General features: G+C 52.1%; 1 protein-coding gene across 1 annotated transcript; it reads left to right on the top strand.

Moving 5' to 3' along the window:
• Positions 1 to 1,198: 1,198 nt before the first annotated feature.
• Positions 1,199 to 15,049, top strand: F2 (coagulation factor II, thrombin). Its single transcript, XM_081798163.1, has 14 exons — positions 1,199 to 1,327; positions 1,699 to 1,862; positions 2,502 to 2,526; positions 2,843 to 2,893; positions 4,326 to 4,431; positions 4,527 to 4,663; positions 6,074 to 6,388; positions 6,695 to 6,820; positions 6,898 to 7,024; positions 7,431 to 7,598; positions 8,093 to 8,266; positions 8,524 to 8,705; positions 14,566 to 14,636; positions 14,789 to 15,049. Exons 1-14 carry the CDS (start codon positions 1,249 to 1,251, stop codon positions 14,930 to 14,932), a joined length of 1,869 nt encoding a protein of 622 aa, XP_081654289.1. The 5' UTR covers positions 1,199 to 1,248; the 3' UTR covers positions 14,933 to 15,049.
• The last annotated feature ends 1,984 nt before the right edge of the window (positions 15,050 to 17,033 follow it).

Here is a 17,033-nt window from a genome sequence, read left to right as displayed (position 1 = left end):
GTGGTTTGAGTAGTGGCGATCTTAGGGACAACAGGCAGAAGTCTGGGGCTAAAAATGTTGATCTGGTGGTGGTTACATGGGCATATGCATAAAAATGTGACTTAAACACAGGATTTGTTCTAACATTACTGAATATAAGTTAAATATAAGTTAAACCTTGGGTTAAAAAAATATATAGAAAAATTGGAATATATATACACAGGAACTGGGCCACCCAGGAATTAAGCTGATTCATGGGAGTCCTGAGCCCCAGTTCTGTGCGAACCCTCTCCCTGCCCTGTGATCTTCCCAGACTCTACGTGATGGTGGTCTAGACCCATACAGCTGGGCCTGAAGGATGGCAAAACGGGATCCCTGTGTTCCTGCTCTTTGTCCTTCTGTCCTAATTAGACCCAGGACTAATATTTACCTTGTGGAATGCAAACAGAAAATGGGGGAGGGATGGGAGCAGGGCTGGGCGAGGGGCAGCGTAGGACCGGCGGCCACTCCAGGCCTGGCCCCAGGACAGGTAGGGAGGAGGAGAGGGAGGGGCCCTGCCGAGGAGACCCGAGGATTTGGGCTGGTCCCCGTTCTGGGGCCAGAAGCAGGTCCAAGGAGGTGCGAGAAAATAGACCAGAGGCTCAAAGGCTGTGGGCCTGGCTCCTCCTCCTGAGCAGCCACTACGTGTGGATACACCTCCCCAGCTCCCGGGTGGGAAAGTGGTTGAGAGGCAGCTCTCATCTGGCCGCACCCTGGTCTCAGCTTTCTCAGATCTGTGTGTTGTGATTACATCAACCTCCCTACTGGTTTATGTCCATATACCTACTGATTGTTAAGCACTTACTACATTTCACGGGCATTACATTCATAATCTCCTTTAGTCCTCACAACAAAGTACTGTTCCCATTGTACAGATGAAGAAACTGAGGCTCACAGAGATCAAAGTAATCATCACCATGTGTTAGGATTGGAAGCAGCCTCAGGAAGATCTTGTGACCCCACTAGCCCAAGCTGGCCCACGTCTCAGGAGGGAGGGGCTGGACGATGGTGGTTACTTACACTGGCCTTTCCTTTGTGACTTCCTCCCAGACCATCTGTCCCTGGTCCCAAGAGGACCTGTCTTCCTGGATGGCGGAGTGGACTATCTATACACTAGTCCCATGGCCCTGACCTGCTGACCTCTCCCTCTTGGCTGATTTCTTCATGTTAGTTCAACATTAACCCAGAGTGGTCAGGACAAGTCCTCAGAGTCCCAGGAGCTGACACACTATGGCGCACATCCGAGGCCTCTGGGTACCTGGCTGCCTGGCCCTAGCTGTCCTGTGTAGCCTTGTGCACAGCCAGCATGGTAAGAGGGGCTTGGAGGCCGGGACAGGCTGACAGGCTGGGATGTGGGCCCATGGGCCGGGGCCTCCTGGCTTGACCGAGAACAACAGGGCCGACGCCCAGGTGGGTCTCAGCCTACAGCATACAGCTTAGGGAAGGAGTCGGGCGCTAAGGTCTGGATGTACTGCGTCTCTCCTGCCATATGGAGAGCGGGCTATCCAGTGCATAGAGGGGAGCTAGTGGGCTACCGTCGGCAGCCTTCTGGGTCCTGCCACCGTCCCAGACGTCCCCTTTCAGAAGCCGGGAGGGCAGGCAAGGCTTGCTTCCGGCCCCCATGGTGGCCAAGACCGCCTGGCTCACTGAGGCCACTGTCCCACGCCCCTCCTACCACAGTGTTCCTGGCCCCTCAGCAAGCACTCTCGATGCTCCCGCGGGCCCGCCGCGCCAACAGCGGCTTTCTGGAGGAGTTGCGCAAGGGGAACCTGGAGCGAGAGTGCGTGGAGGAGCAGTGCAGCTACGAGGAGGCCTTTGAGGCCCTGGAGTCTTCCACTGCCACGGTGAGGGCTGGGCTATGCACCGGGTCGAGGGTTGGGGAGGGGTGGGCCAGGTCCCTCCAGGTGGGCCCAGCAAGGGATGTCCCAGCTCTTCAGCCTCATTTCACTGGGCTGCCGAGATGAGTGACCTCAGCCCTTCTTGGAGGCCCAGACACCTGGGCTATGTCAAGGTCTGGCAGCCTAGTGAGGCTCCAGGTCATCGGGGGCTCCTCCATCTTCTGATGTCTGTCTGCACTGGGGTCTCTGGAGGCCCCGGCCCTCATGGCTTCAGCCCTGCTGCTACTGTGGGGTGTGGGACTCTGGCGAGGCCTGAGGGTTCCAAGAGCTCTGTGCAGCCTTTCCCTTCCTCAGGGCTTTCCCTGGGCCCCATGTCCCCCGTTCTTCAATCTAGCCCACCTATGGGAACCCTTTTGGTCTTGGTTGGCAGGGGGCTCCCCTCTCCTCAAATACTCCTCTCCTCAGTGGGTTTGGGCTTCTGGAAACAAAAGTAAGAACCTACCACAAACCTCCCCAGAGCCTGCCACCTGCATGACCAGGGTAAGGGAAAGAGGAAAGCATGAGGGGAAAATATAAAGTCTACTGAAAAACAAAATGAAATGAAACAGGATATGCCACACCCTCACGCTGGCTCTTATTTTTCAGGATGTATTCTGGACCAAGTACACAGGTGAGCACTGGGAAGGGTTTGCTCCTGGAATGGAGTCCTGGGGACCCCAATGAGAGAATGTTCTACTCTGGAGAATCTTCTGGTCCATCCATCCATCCATCCCTCCACCCATGCCTCTTTCCCTCCTTTCTCCCTTCCTCCCTTCCTCCCTCCCTCCCTTCTTTCCTTCCTTCCTTCCTTCCTTCCTTCCTTCCTTCCTTCCTTCCTTCGATCTCTCTGTCCATCTCTTTGTCTCTGCACTTTGTCCCCCCCACCCTCTACTTGAGCCCCTCCTATCCCTACCCCAATCCCAAAAGTGTTTCTGGGTCTTTTCCAGCTTGTGAGTCGGTGAGGAAACCTCGAGAAAGGCTCATTGAATGTCTGGAAGGTGAGGAGCCGATGTGGGGATGGGGGGCAGGGTGTGAGCAGACAGCCTGGGAGAAGAGCAGAGTGGGGTGGGTTAGGAGTTGTGGCCCAGCATCTGACCTTGCCGTTCTGTTCCTGCGGTCAAGGATGCCTTTGCACCTGACTCTGTGCCCGGCAGTGAGGAAGAGGATTCATGTTGGAGGAACAAATGCATGAATGGATGAGGAATTCATATTTAAGGCCTCATTCTCATGCGAGCCCCCGCCAGTCAGTCTTCCCCATGTTCCCAGGGCAGAGCCCTGATGAGGTCACATTCATTCTTCAGAACCTTGGGTGGCTCCCCAGTGCCTCCAGAATAAAGCACAGGCTTCTTAGCCTGGCAAACTTGGCAGGTTCTGGCCTTAACCTTCCCTTCTGGCCTTATCTCCCATTGCACCAAAACATGGACCCAGACCCCCAGCTACTCTGACAGCAAGCACTTCCCCGAACATGACAACATGTGTCTGCCTCCTGGCCTTTGCTTTCATTGTCATCTTCCCCGGGAACAACTATACCATTTCCTGCAAACTTCCCTGTCCTACAAGGACTAGTTCAAATGCCATCACCTTGCGGAGCCTGCAATGAGCCTCCACCCTCCTCCCCAGTCTTCTGAATACACCTTTAAGATAACAATAGACCGCAGCTCTTAACAGTAACTCTTTAACCACTTTTTAACATACTTCTGTTTGTTTTTTTTCCCATACTTTTATTGTTAAATAACTTATTCAACAGGAATTTTACTAAACCCCTGCTCTGTACCAGGCACTGTGTCATGTGCTGGGGATTCTAAGAGAATGAAGGAGCTCCCAGTCTCATAGGGAAACAAAAATACAAAATATCAGTGTAATCGCTGGAAAAGCTCTGTTCTAGGTGCCAAGACAGTGCCAGGAGAAGGAGCATTTAGTTTGCTGGCAGGATCAGGGACAACCCCCCAGAAGAAGCAGAGTTCCACCTGGATTTGTGGGATGCACTGATGAGCACACCCAGGCAGAGGAAACAGCTTGTGCAAAGGCCCTGACACAAGGATCTCTGATAACAGGCGGGTAGACTAGGGCCAGATTAGAAGGACCGTGTTCGCTTTGTCATCCTACTGGCCACGAGGAGCCACCGACTATAAGCTCCATGAGGGCAGGGACCTACCTTGACTATGTCTTATTCTTCGCTATGTCCTTAGTGCCTGGCACAGTGTCTGACACACGGTTGTCACATGGGTGGTGGGCACTCATGTGACACACTTGGTGAGTGCTGTGAGACAGATTGGTGAACTGCTGGGTACAGAGGAGGTAGCTGAGGAAATGTAGGTTAAGGGTCATGGAGCAGAAGTAGCTTGGAGGAGGTGGACAGACAGGGCTTTGCTAAGTGAGAGAGAGGGGACAGGGCCTCAGGGTAAGAGACCGGGGCTGGGGTCTCTGCAGGTAGCTGCGCTGAAGGTCTGGGCATGAACTACCGCGGGAACGTGAACTTCACCCGGTCAGGCATCGAGTGCCAGCTCTGGAGGAGTCGCTACCCACACAAGCCTGAGTGAGTGACGGGCTGTGGGCCAGTGGGCTGAGAATATGGGGCTGGCAGACACTGGACGGGGGGTACGGCCTCTGCTGAGCAATTTCCTATTCCAGAATCAACTCTACCACCCACCCTGGGGCCGACCTGCAGGAGAATTTCTGCCGTAACCCGGACGGCAGCACCACTGGGCCCTGGTGCTATACTACAGACCCCACCGTGCGGAGGGAGGAGTGCAGCATCCCTGTCTGCGGTGAGCGGGGGAGGGCTGGGCAGCCCATGGCCAAGGCGCAGGGCTCTCCATAGGGCCTGATCCTGGCTACCTTCAAGCATGGGTTAGTCATTCACAACATATTTGGGCCCGTGGGTCAGTGAAGGCAGGAGACCAGAGATAGCTGGAAGAACCCTGCCTTCCCAGGCTTTGCTTCCTTGTGACCCAGGCTGTGGCTCCCTCCAAATATGCTTTCCTTCCTGCTCGAGGCCCTCTTCCCTCCAGGAAGCCCTCCCCAACTATTTCAGTCCACGTGCCCCTTTCTGAGCGCCACAGAGCAAACCTCATATGGCCCGGCCTGGCGTGATGCTGTCATTATTCTTTCGCGTGGTGTGTCAGTGAGCTCTAGCCACAATAATGCTGCAAACCCCACAAAGTCACAAACAGCCACAAAAGCTCAGGGGATTCACCAATAAGCATTTCTTTCTTGTGTCTGAGGGTTGGCTTGGGCGGCTGAGCTGCTGTTAGCTGCGCTTGCCTGTGTCTGCGGTGGCCACTGCTGTAGGCGGGGCTTGGCTGCCCGTTCCGCTTCCGGCGTCGGCTCCAGCTCCAGCTGAGCTTGGCTCCCTGTGTCGTTGGGTCCTGGTCTGCTCCACATTACTCATCCTGGGGCTGAGGCTGAAAGGCACCATCTCCCTTTGGCAGAGCCAAAAAACCTATTCAGACACACACAATGTGTCTCAAGGCCTGGGCTCGGAACTGGTGCATCCGTTCTGCCCACGTGCCACTGGCCAGGGCGAGCCACATGCTCACGGCCAAAGCCAGCAGGTGGAGAAGTCCACCTTTGCCTATACAACCACGGGGCAGAGGAGGTGGATCGAGGCGGGGGTACTAAAGAATTAGTACCAGCAATCAATCTACCAAATATGGGTTGGTGTTCTTTGTCCGCCGCATCCCTGTTGGACCCAATACTTGGTCCTGCGACTGGTCTTACAGCAAGGGACCAGTCATGATAACAAAAGCAGCTACCATATACCAAGCCTGCCCACCCCCAACACTGGGCAGGCCTGCTGAGATTGACTTTCTGCGCATGTAGCCATCTCAGTCATCCCAGCTACTTCTCCTGCTGTGCCCCTATAAAAATAGACTCCTTCTGTAAAAACTCCAGGCAGTCACTACCAGTAGGTTACAGATAGCCCCGGAGGTGAAACCGAGTTGCTATCTCTGCCTCATGATGCACCAGACACAGCATGTATTTTGTTTAAATCTCTCAACCCTGCAAGAATGGTATCAGTCACCCCTTTTATAGGCAAGCAAAGTGAGGTTCAGAGAGGTCAAGTTACCTGAGGTCACATAGGAAGAAGGTGGCAAGGCAGGGAGTCAAACCCTGACCCCCTGGCCGCTGGTGGTCCCACCCCACCCACTCTGCTCCCCTGCCTCCCCACCCACCAGGCCGGGAGGGCGTCACTGTGCAGCTGACCCCACGCTCCAGAGACTCCACGGTGAATCTGTCACCTCCATCGGAGCAATGCCTCCCTGAGCGTGGCCGGTACTATCAGGGTCGCCAGGCGGTGACCGCACTTGGGTCCCCCTGCCTGGGCTGGGCCAGCAGTCAGGCCAAGGCCCTGAGCAAGGACCAGGACTTCAACCCTGCCGTGCCGCTGGTGGAGAACTTCTGCCGCAACCCGGACGGGGACGAGGAGGGCGCGTGGTGTTACGTGTCGGAGGAGCCCGGTGGCTTCGAGTACTGCGACCTGGACTACTGCGGTGAGGCGGGGCGGGGGCCTGAGGCTGGGGGCGGGGCCCGGGGGCGGGGCCGAGCAGCACCTCCCCGGGGGCGGGGCTGCCCCGCCGCTGGGGGGCGCGGTCCGCTGCAGCCGGGTCTCCCGGCGGCCGGGCGGGCCTGGCCCCACGCGCAGCTCACCCGGCTCAGGCCCGACGCCGAGTTTCCGAGGTCGCCTGCGCTGCGCTCTCACCCAGGGGCCTCCAGGGCCGCCCGGGGTGCTTGGGGGCCGGGGGGGCGCTGCGCGCGGGCTGGCTCGGCCCGGCCCCAGCCGTGCCTGCTCCCTGCAGAGGAGCCGGTGGAGGAGGTGGGCGACGGACTGGTCGAGGACCCGGACGCGCCCATCGAGGGACGCACCGGCGACGAGAAGTTCCAACCCTTCTTCAACGAGAAGACCTTTGGCGCCGGGGAGGCAGGTCAGGCGGCAGGGGCGGCGGGGGCGGCGCGGGGCGCGGGGTACAGCTCGGCCCCTCACACCCGGCTTGCTGTGCAGACTGTGGGCTGCGGCCTCTGTTCGAGAAGAGGTTGGTGAAGGACAAAACGGAACACGAGCTTCTGGATTCCTACATCGACGGGCGCATCGTGGAGGGTTCGGACGCGGAGATTGGCCTCGCGCCCTGGTGCGTCGTGGGGGTGGCCCCCCGGGGTCTCCTTCTGGGGCCGCCCTTCCCTCACAGGCCTGGGCTTCCCAGATGGTGATAGCGGCACCTCTCTGAGATTAGGGGTGTTGCTTCTCACATGCAGAAGGCGAAGCTGAGGCCCAGAGAGCTTAAGGGGTCTGACCCAGGAGCTATGCCAGGCTGTGCAAATTCTGGACCTGCAGAAGCTGGGGAGGGGTGCAGAAAGCAGGAGGCAGCCCCTCGGTGTCATGTGGAGGCCCCCGTCGGCCAGGGCAGCCAGGTCAAGCTGGGGTCTGGGCCCAGCAGGCACCTCTGTCCTATGCTTAAACCTGGGACTTTCTACTTTAGGGGAGGTGCAGGGGCAGCCAGCCCCCCAGCTCCTCACCCTTCCCACTCCCTCTCCCAGGCAGGTGATGCTATTCCGGAAGAGTCCCCAGGAGCTGCTCTGTGGGGCCAGCCTCATCAGTGACCGCTGGGTCCTCACGGCTGCCCACTGTCTTCTGTACCCACCTTGGGACAAGAACTTCACCGAGAATGACCTTCTGGTGCGCATTGGCAAGCACTCCCGCACCAGGTACGGACCAGGGGATGTCTGGCAGGGGTCAGAGTCCTCCAGAGTGACTGGGAGGGCTCTGGTGGCTCTGGGGGGATATGTCTGTACATGTCCCACAGTAGAAAACCCAGCAGTCTCTGCTGGAAAGGCCATTTGGCCATGTCTGGACTGAGGCTTGGAGCCGGGGAAAGAGAAACTGAGACTTTGCAGGGGGTGAAATCCTGGCCCACCCCTAGCTCCTCTGCAGGCACCAGCAAGCCACCCAGGTGTGAGCTCTGAAGGGAGGCTGTTTGGACCAGGGCTCCGGCCTGCGCTCCTCCCCCACCTGCCGGGGCTCTCTGACTCGGAAGCCCAGAACAGCTTTAAGCCTGCAGACGCTGTCAGGGCAGGAGGCAGCCCTCTCCCCTCAAGGGTGGCCCAAGGGTCACCCCAATTCCTGGACCCTGAGGGCAGGCAGGAACTGGCTGCCCTTCACCAGGTGGCTTACAGCTTCCCCCGTCTCCCTGTTTGCACAGGTATGAGCGAAGCATTGAGAAGATCTCCATGCTGGAAAAGATCTACATCCACCCCAGGTACAACTGGAGGGAGAACTTGGACCGCGACATAGCCTTGATGAGGCTCAAGAAGCCCATCACCTTCAGCAACTACATCCACCCTGTGTGCCTGCCTGACAAGGAAACCGCAATCAGGTGGGTGCTGGGGGAGGAGGGGTGCGAGGAGGGGGCGAGTGGTGGCCCTGGGCTGGGTTCTGGGTTCTGGGTCCGATAGACACTCCCCTTTCCAGGCCTGGGTGGGGTGGGTTGGGGAGGCTTGGAGTAAACCCAGAAATTCTATCTGCGCCAGTGTTTGAGATTCTGGTCTCCAAGGGACAGTGTTGGGGCCAGGTGTTGGTGGGACTTCTGGAGGTGTTGGTGCTCACGAAGTCCTTCTTCCTTCACCCCCAAAGACTGCTCCGCGCCGGATACAAAGGGCGGGTGACTGGCTGGGGCAACTTGAAGGAGATGTGGATGTCCAACGTTGCCGAGGTGCAGCCCAGTGTCCTGCAGGTGGTGAACCTGCCCATTGTGGAGCGGCCGGTGTGCAAGGCCTCCACTCGGATCCGCATCACCGACAACATGTTTTGTGCTGGCAAGTGCCTGGGGCATGTCTGGGCCCCGGCTGGGGTGGTGGGAGGGCAGGAGGATTGAGACATGTGAAGGGTGCAGACCCGTTCAAGTCCTGAATCTGGTCACTTATAAGCCAAATGGCTTTGGGCAAAGTTGCATAACCTCATGGAGGCTCAGTTTCTTCCTCTCTAAAATGGAGTTGCAAGTCTCTGTCCCATGAGGTTGGGTGAGGGCTAAATGAGATAGTATGTATATAGTAAGGTGCTAGGCATGGTGGTAGTCACTGGTTACGTTGTCGATCCGTGTGAGTCCAGATAGCAGCATGAGGCCATGGGTGGGGGGAAAGCCTTGTTCCTTCCTTCAGTCATTCAGCAAATATTTATTGAATGCCTTTTGTGATCAGTATTTACCCCAAGGACCCACCCAATGCCTGTGTCCTCACAGAACTTCCTTCCTAGGAGGGAGTGTCCATAAACAGATGTAGAATCTAGCAGAAAAAAAAATGAAGCAAAGTAAGGGGGAGAGAGAGAGATGGGGACAAGGCAGTCTAAAAAGAATGGTTGGACAAGGTTAGAGAAGGTCTCTCTGAGAAGAGACTAGAAGTGAAGAAGTGAGCTAGTCTAGGACAAGTGCACTCCAGGGTGAGGGAGAGCAGATGTAAAGGCCCTGGGGTGGGTGCCTGCTTAGGGTGTCTGAGGAACAGCAGTGTGGCTGGAGTGCAGTAAACACAGGCAGGGCAGCAGATGAGGGGAGGGAGGTGGGCTAGGCAGAGGATAGGCAGTTCTTTTAGGGTCTTGAGGGACTTTGGTTTTTATTGAGACGGAATTTTGGAGGGTTTGGGGGGGTAAATAGATGGTCTAAATTAAAAATTTTTAGTATGGGGCTCCTGGCTGGCTCAGTTGGTGGAACATGGGACTCTTGATCTTAGGGTCGTGAGTTCAAGTCCCATGTTGGGCGTAGAGCTTACTTAAAGAAGTTTTTTCTTAGTATAATTTCGGACTCACAGAAAAGTTGCAAAAATAATATAAAAATTCCTGTATATTGTCATCCAGATTCTGTCCCTGCACTTTGTGTTTATTGACATACACACATAATAGACACACGCTGTTTGAGAGTGAATTGTACATATGCCTTGTTACCCACGTACATGAGTCTATCCAGACAAGAATGTTCTTACATAGCAAGTGAGCAGTTGTTAAAATCAAGAAGTTAATGATACTATACCGTTATCTAATCTATAGACCTATTCCAGTGTTTTCCAGTTGTCCTACTTATTAATGTCTTCTGTAGCAAAGGGGAAAAAAGTGTTCTCATCTGGATCCAGTCCAGGATCACACATTGCCTGTAGTCGTCAGTCCTCCTTCTTTGTCTTCCATGACTTTGACAGGTTTCCTAAGTGCAGCCCAGTGAGCCTGTCGCTTGGCCCTCAGTTTGATTTGTCTAAGGTTTTGGTTTCCTTGTGATCACATTCAGGCCAAGTGAGGTTGTGTCCTTCTAAGGGAAGGCCCATGATGTCCATTTGTCCATATGTCTCACCATAACTGGGGAGATTAACTCTGACCTCTTGGTTAAGGTGGTGTCTGCATCTGGTGGGTTTCTTGCTGTGAGGTTTTGTTTGTAAGTATCTTGTGGGGAGCAGCTTTGACCCTCTGCATCCTGTTTCCCATCAAACTGTCCTCCCAGCTCTGGGAGCTGCCAAATGGTGATTTTCTAATTCTGTCATTCCTTCTATGTTTATTGTGGTTTCATTGGAAGGAAGACCTCTCCTTTCTTTCATTCTATCAGTGTGGACTCACGGGTCTTTATTCTAAGAGTTATAATCTGCTACTATCATCATTTATTTTGATTTTCAAATTATCCAGGTTTGGCCAGTGGGAGTACCCTCAGCCTGGCTTCTGTGACTTTTGATGTCCCTGTCATTCCCTGAGTACCTTCTTACACTGGCACAGCAAGATGGTCTGCACTTCCCTGCTAGTGGAGAATGGTGTTTAGAAGCCACGATCTGGGTGCTATGTGTGCACATTGCTATTGGGGTGTTACTGCTTCTGCGTCCTCTCAGCAGACAGATCTAGAAAATATGTGTACGATGCATACGGTGACATCTAGATCGATTTTTCTTTCTGTCATTTATCAGTTTCTCTATCTGAAACCTCCCACTGCAATCCAGCAGGATTAATTTTAGCTTCTCCTTTTCCATATTTGTAACTCTATTGACAATGAGAAACTGGACTCCTGTTATTCATCATATAGTAACTTATTGGATCGTTACTAGAATACATTGTTTCAGAATCACCCATCCATCTCACTGTGAGAAACAATCCTCCTCACTGGTGTTTAGCATTTCTTCACAGAGTTTCTGTCTTTAGCACGTCTGTACCTAGTTGAAATGCTGTGTTCAAAAGGAACTTGGGTTAGTTCTCCCCCGCCCCCCCTTTGCTGTGTTATTTATTTAAAATAGAGTTAGGCTAAGTTGTTTCTGATTGTATTCAATTTGGGGTCCCCCCTCCCATCTTCGTTGTTTTTATTTATTTTTGGAGTATTAACATGGGTCTAAAACTCAGACCCTTTAAAACAGGTATACTTGGAGAAGTGACACTCTCTTTTCCTTTCTATCCTTTTGCTACCCCCCATCCTTTCTACTCCATTTCCATCTGGGCTCTACAGTCAACCAGTCTCAGTAGTTTGTGGGTTTTTTCTTCCTGTATTTCCTTTTGCACAAATGAGCTGACTCCATTTCCATCTAGGCTCTATAGTCAACCAGTCTCAGTAGTTTGTGGGTTTTTTTTTTTTTTCTTCCTGTATTTCCTTTTGCACAAATGAGCTTACACACACATATATTTTATCCCCCCCCCTTTTTTAAAGATTTTATTTACTTATTTGACAGAGAGAGACACAGCAAGAGAAGGGAACACAAGCAGGGGGAGTGGGAGAGGGAGAAGCAGGCCTCCCGGTGAGCAGGGAGCCCGATGCGGGGCTCGATCCCAGGACCCCGGGATTATGAGCCGAAGGCAGACGCTTAACGACTGAGCCACCCAGGCGCCCCTTATTTATCTGTTTTTAAAGATTTTATTTTTAAGTAATCTCTACATCTAGCGTGGGGCTCGAACTCACAATCCCAAGATCTAGTCGCATGCTCCACCGACTGAGCCAGCCAGGTGTCACCCAGTTTAGGTCATTTATATCCTTATTTTTTTTTTTTCAGTTCACTTGATCTGTCTTATACAGAGTTTGTGTTAAATTCTGCTAATGTATTTCTGTCTCCTTGAATTGCTTTATAAATGTGGTTGCTGTGCTGTTTAGTGCAGATATTCATAACTTTTGTTTTTTCAAAATGCTTTTTTTTTTTAAAGATTTTATTTATTTATTTGAGAGAGAATGAGAGAGAGCATGAGAGGGAAGAGGGTCAGAGGGAGAAGCAGACTCCCCGCTGAGCAGGGAGCCCGATGCGGGACTCGATCCCAGGACTCCAGGATCATGACCTGAGCCGAAGGCAGTCGCTTAACCAACTGAGCCACCCAGGCGCCCGATATTCATAACTGTTATTTATTCATTGTGAATTGTGGCTTTTAACATTAAAAGTATACTTCTTCAAATTATTTTCAATTTCAGGATCACCATCTCTGTTCTGTTTTTTGTTTTCGTTTTTTTTTTTTTTTAAGATTTTTTATTTATTTATTTGACAGAGAGAGAGAGAGCGAGAGCAGGAACACAAGCAGGGGGAGTGGGAGAGGAAGAAGCAGGCTTCCCGCCGAACAGGGAGCCCAATGTGGGACTCAATCCCAGGACCCTGGGATCATGACCTGAGCCGAAGGCAGAGGCTTAACGACTGAGCCACCCAGGCGCCCTCTTTTTTTTTTTTTAAGATTTTATTTATTTGACAGAGAGAGACACAGTGAGAGAGGGAACACAAGCAGGGGGAGTGGGAGAGGGAGAAGCAGGCTTCCCGCGGAACAGGGAGCCGATGTGGGGCTCGATCCCAGGACCCTGGGATCATGACCTGAGTCGAAGGCAGACGCCCAACGACTGAGCCACCCAGGAGCCCGTTTTTTGTTCTCATTAACCTGATATACCTTTGTCCATCCCATTACTTTTAGCCTCTATGAATCACTTTGTCTCTTATATCTAGCATAGTTGGGTCTTGCTTTTTGTGAGGCAAACTAAAAATCTTTTTCTTTTTTAATAGGTGAGTTAAGCCCATTCATATGTATTGATATGATTGAATTAATATTCATATTATTTTGTAATTATTACATGTATTATGTTTCATTTGCTCTGTTTTTTCCCTATGCGATCTTTTCTTTGTGTTTTTAAATTTATATGTTTAGGAAGGTTTGCATTTTTGGTCTAATGATTATCTTTGGGCTTCTACCTTTCTGAAATGCCCTTAGTTCCTTTTATATTTATGACCTTTTAATTGTTAACTCCGACCTATTGTCTATACAGCAGTCAGGGAGTTTACTTTCCTCTTTCAAGATCTTCTTTGATATTTTTAGATGCATTTTTTTCTACTTGTCAGAACAGTTAATCAGTCCTTTTGCTGAAGCTTTCATCTCTTGGTTGGATGAAGCTTGCCGTTTAGTAGATGCTTCAACAACTGTTATGGGTGTAGAATTTCCTGTTTTTATGTGTTTACAATTGTTTTTCTGTTGTCTTGACACCTTAAGCTCTGCTTGACTGCATATAAAATCCATGGCTTACATTTCCTTCAATTAAAAAAAAATATGGCTTTGTTGTTACTTACTTTGTTGTTTTCGAAAAATCAGATGCTGGTGTAATTCTTTGGAACTTGTAAGGTATTTGGTCTCTTGTGCTTGGAAGTCTTGAGGGCTTTTTCCTTCATCTTTGAAGTTTTATTGGGCTCTGTCTCAGAGTGGAGTGTTTCAGGTCAGTTTTGTCAGCTACCTCGTGTGGCTCCTTTCAACATACCTTCAATCTTATTTTATTTCTGTTAAGTTTTCTTGGATTATGTCATAAATATTAGTTTTGTTCCATGGTTTTATTTTTCTTTTTGAGAGGTTCAGATTTCTTCTTTGGTCTGAATTCCATTTCAATCCCTTTCTGCTTTGCATTTCTTCCTATTGTTTTGTCCATTTATTTTTAATTTTTGGATTTCTGATTCAAGGCGTTTTGTTACATTGTACAAATTGGCTTGAGGAAATTTAATTCAGTTATAGTTTTCTTCTGTTTCATGGTTGTGTTTTGGGGGAGAATTTCTGTTAGCTGTTTCTTAGTCTTGTTTTTTTGTTTTCCTATAGTATCTTGGTATGGATCTATTTAGTTTCATTCATTTTGTAGATTTGGGGTCATTTACAAGATTCCAATTCAACTGCACCCACTTCTTTTTTCTAGTGGATATGTACGGTCTCATCGCCACATAAGTGTTAATATTAGATGCACAATTAAATATATTGATTTGAAGTTTGGGTGGTCTCTGTATTCCAGTGCTGATGGTGACTGTGTGTGTGTAGCTTTTGTTGTTCTTCATGTTCCTTATTGTTTATGGAGGGCATGTGGGGAGATTCTGGGTAAAGGCAACTGCCATTATCCTCAGGCCACCTGTGGGTCTAACGTATTTTTAAGTCCTTCTGCCTGTTGGGTAGTGAATGGATTGTAGGTGGGGGGAAGTAGAATTTGGGGACAGTAGTTCAGGGGAGAGCTACATGTAATGTGATGAGGGGTGGAAGCGGTGACAAGTGGCTAGGCTGGGATGCATGTTGAAGATGGAGCTGAGAGGCCATGCTGAAGGATTGCATGGGGGGGTAAGAAAATGGGGAGTGAAGGAGGACCCCAAAGGGTCAAGTGGACACTCGCCACCTAGGTCTCTTCAAGGGGAGTGGTGGGAGCGTGAGCTGTGCGTCTAAGCACTGCTGTTCTCTCCGCAGGCTTCAAGCCCAGTGAAGGGAAACGAGGGGATGCCTGTGAAGGCGACAGTGGGGGGCCCTTTGTCATGAAGGTAAGCGTGGGGCTAAAGGCTAGGAGGGTGGGTAGGCCTTCCGGGGGCTGGGGGGGAGTTAGGAGGGACTGTTTTCAGAAATAGTTGCCTGACAGGGTGCCGCTGCCATGCCTTGGACTCACCCTCTTGGAAACCCCATGTTTCTTCCTCAGAGCCCCTTTAACAACCGCTGGTATCAAATGGGCATCGTGTCATGGGGTGAAGGCTGTGACAGGGATGGAAAATATGGCTTCTACACACACGTGTTCCGCCTGAAGAAGTGGATACAGAAGGTCATTGATCAGTCTGGAAGTTAGCGGGCTGCTCACATTCTAGGCTCCTCACTGCAAAATCACAGAAACCAATCCAGCAGAATTATTTTTGTGGTTTGTTCCGAAAACTATATAGTTCTCAATAAAAGTGCCGGTCAACAAGCCTCCATGCTCCCGTTGTGTTCGTGGGCAGCTCAGAGCCAGTGCGACTGGAGGAACAGGACTTAGCGAGCCCACCACTCCTAGAACGGGGGGCAGGTGACGGGGAGGTGGCGGCCTGAGGGGCTGAGCACTGAAAATGCTCCACACTTGGGGCTTCATGGGTTCCCTCGTGTAATGCTCCTGAGAGGTAGGTCAGGAGATGGACTAGGAGTATCTTGTCCAAGGTCACACAGCTGAGAAGGGTTAAGGTTGGACTTGAAACAGAAGATACTGAAGCCTGGGCTTTCAGTCGCTCTGCTGTTGGGGCGCAAAGGTGCTCGTTCCGGGACCAGAGATGAGGCAGAGGGAACAGACCAGAGCAAGGAGGGGTAAGTAGGTACATCTTTACCTCTGACTTTCCTAGTTAAGTCCCTATATCCTTCCACATACCATTAAAGTGACATCAGATTTAATGCCCCCCAAAGGCTCAGTATTTTAAGTGCCTTCATCTGGGAGTATTGTGGGATAGGGTGGTTAGGAGCATGGGCCCCAGCGTCAGACTGCCTGGCTTCCTAGTCTGGCGACACCCTTACAAGGGAGAACCACGACTGACCTCCACGAGCCGGTTTGCTTACGTAGAAGGTATGAGGCCATTCCTTACCTAATCCGGCCGTGAGGATGAGATGAGGTCATGCGCAGCGTGTACTTAGCAGGAAGCCCAGGAGCCGGTACGCGGTCCCCGAGTCACCGCCGCTTTCATTCCCCTGCTGCCTGGCGCGAGGTCCCTCTGCCACTCCCCTCCGGCCCCTACCAGGAGCACGTGGGTGCGGTGCCTGCTTCCCGGACTTTCTAGTCCCATACGAGTTACAGGCTCGAGCAACTGGCTTCTCTAAGAAATGGGACCTAGAGCTGCCCTGTGGCCGCCCGTTCTTTAAGATCGCTGCTGGCAGAGGTCAGCGGTCCAGGCTGGAGTGCTCTGACACATTCCCTTCCGCGGGGCGCCACCATCTTCCCAGCTGCCCCTGCCTCCGGGGCATTTGTGACTCGGGAGCTGGGCACCGCAGCCCGCGACCGGCGCCACGCTGACCCCAACTGGCGCGGCCTGCGGATTGCTGGATGATTCTCGGCAGGACCGTGGCCAAGTCTCATGCCTGAGTCCGGGGGTGAGGCAGGGAAAGAGCATGGCCGCCACCCCGCTTACCACGCTTGGCCGCGAATCTTCGACGAAGATCTTTAAACTTCATGGTGTGAAGTGGGAAGGGACCGAAGGTAGGCACTTTTACCCACTTCCCTCCCCATTTTTCAGTACATCAAGGGACAGAGAACTGGGACTGAGTTCTTGGCCCTCGTTGTTTGGTTCTGGTTGACCAGGAAGTAGGGTAAAAACTGGGAGTTCCAGGGGCGCCTGGGTGGCTCAGTTGGTTAAGCAACTGCCTTCGGCTCAGGTCATGATCCCGGAGTCCCGGGATCGAGTCCCACATCAGGCTCCCTGCTCAGCAGGGAGTCTGCTTCTCCCTCTGACCCTCCTCCCTCTCATGCTCTCTGTCTCTCATTCTCTCTCTCGCAAATAAATAAAAAAAAATCTTAAAAAAACAAAAAAAAAACAAAAAAAAAAAACCTGGGAGTTCCGTGAGTTTGCAGGACCTTGGCAGCCCAGAGCTCTCACCAGAGTGGGGAAGGGATTAAGAATTAGAATATCCCAATTGTGCTTTTGAAACCAGGGTTCACATTCTCAAGACTGCTTCCCTCCAACAGAGCTGTAAGACCCGAGCAGAGCCACTCTGTTTTCCAAATGCTTCGTCCCAGCCCAGCAGCGACCGAACTCTCCGTCTCCTTTCCAGGGAATGCCCACTCCCCCGGCCCCGCTGCAGGGGCGAGAGGGAAGTGTGATTTCAGGCAGCGCAGGGCCCATCTGAAAAGCTCGACTAGAACAGAGGATTCACTTTCTGTCAACCTTTCATTTCTTGAGCGCCGGCTGGGTAAAAGATCGTCTAGAAGAATTCCT

This window comes from Leptonychotes weddellii, chromosome 11, assembly GCF_054177405.1.
Source record: "Leptonychotes weddellii isolate Sample4059 chromosome 11, ASM5417740v2, whole genome shotgun sequence".
NCBI classification, from domain to species: domain Eukaryota; kingdom Metazoa; phylum Chordata; class Mammalia; order Carnivora; family Phocidae; genus Leptonychotes; species Leptonychotes weddellii.
This window is presented reverse-complemented; position numbering and strand designations above follow the sequence as displayed.

Bases quoted from the DNA above. Each gene is read 5' to 3' on its own strand.
- F2 (XM_081798163.1), top strand. From the start codon at position 1,249: ATGGCGCACATCCGAGGCCTCTGGGTACCTGGCTGCCTGGCCCTAGCT. The intron at 1,863-2,501 runs GTGAGGGCTGGG...CTTATTTTTCAG, and splicing joins TGGAGTCTTCCACTGCCACG to GATGTATTCTGGACCAAGTA. The intron at 2,527-2,842 runs GTGAGCACTGGG...GGTCTTTTCCAG, and splicing joins ATTCTGGACCAAGTACACAG to CTTGTGAGTCGGTGAGGAAA.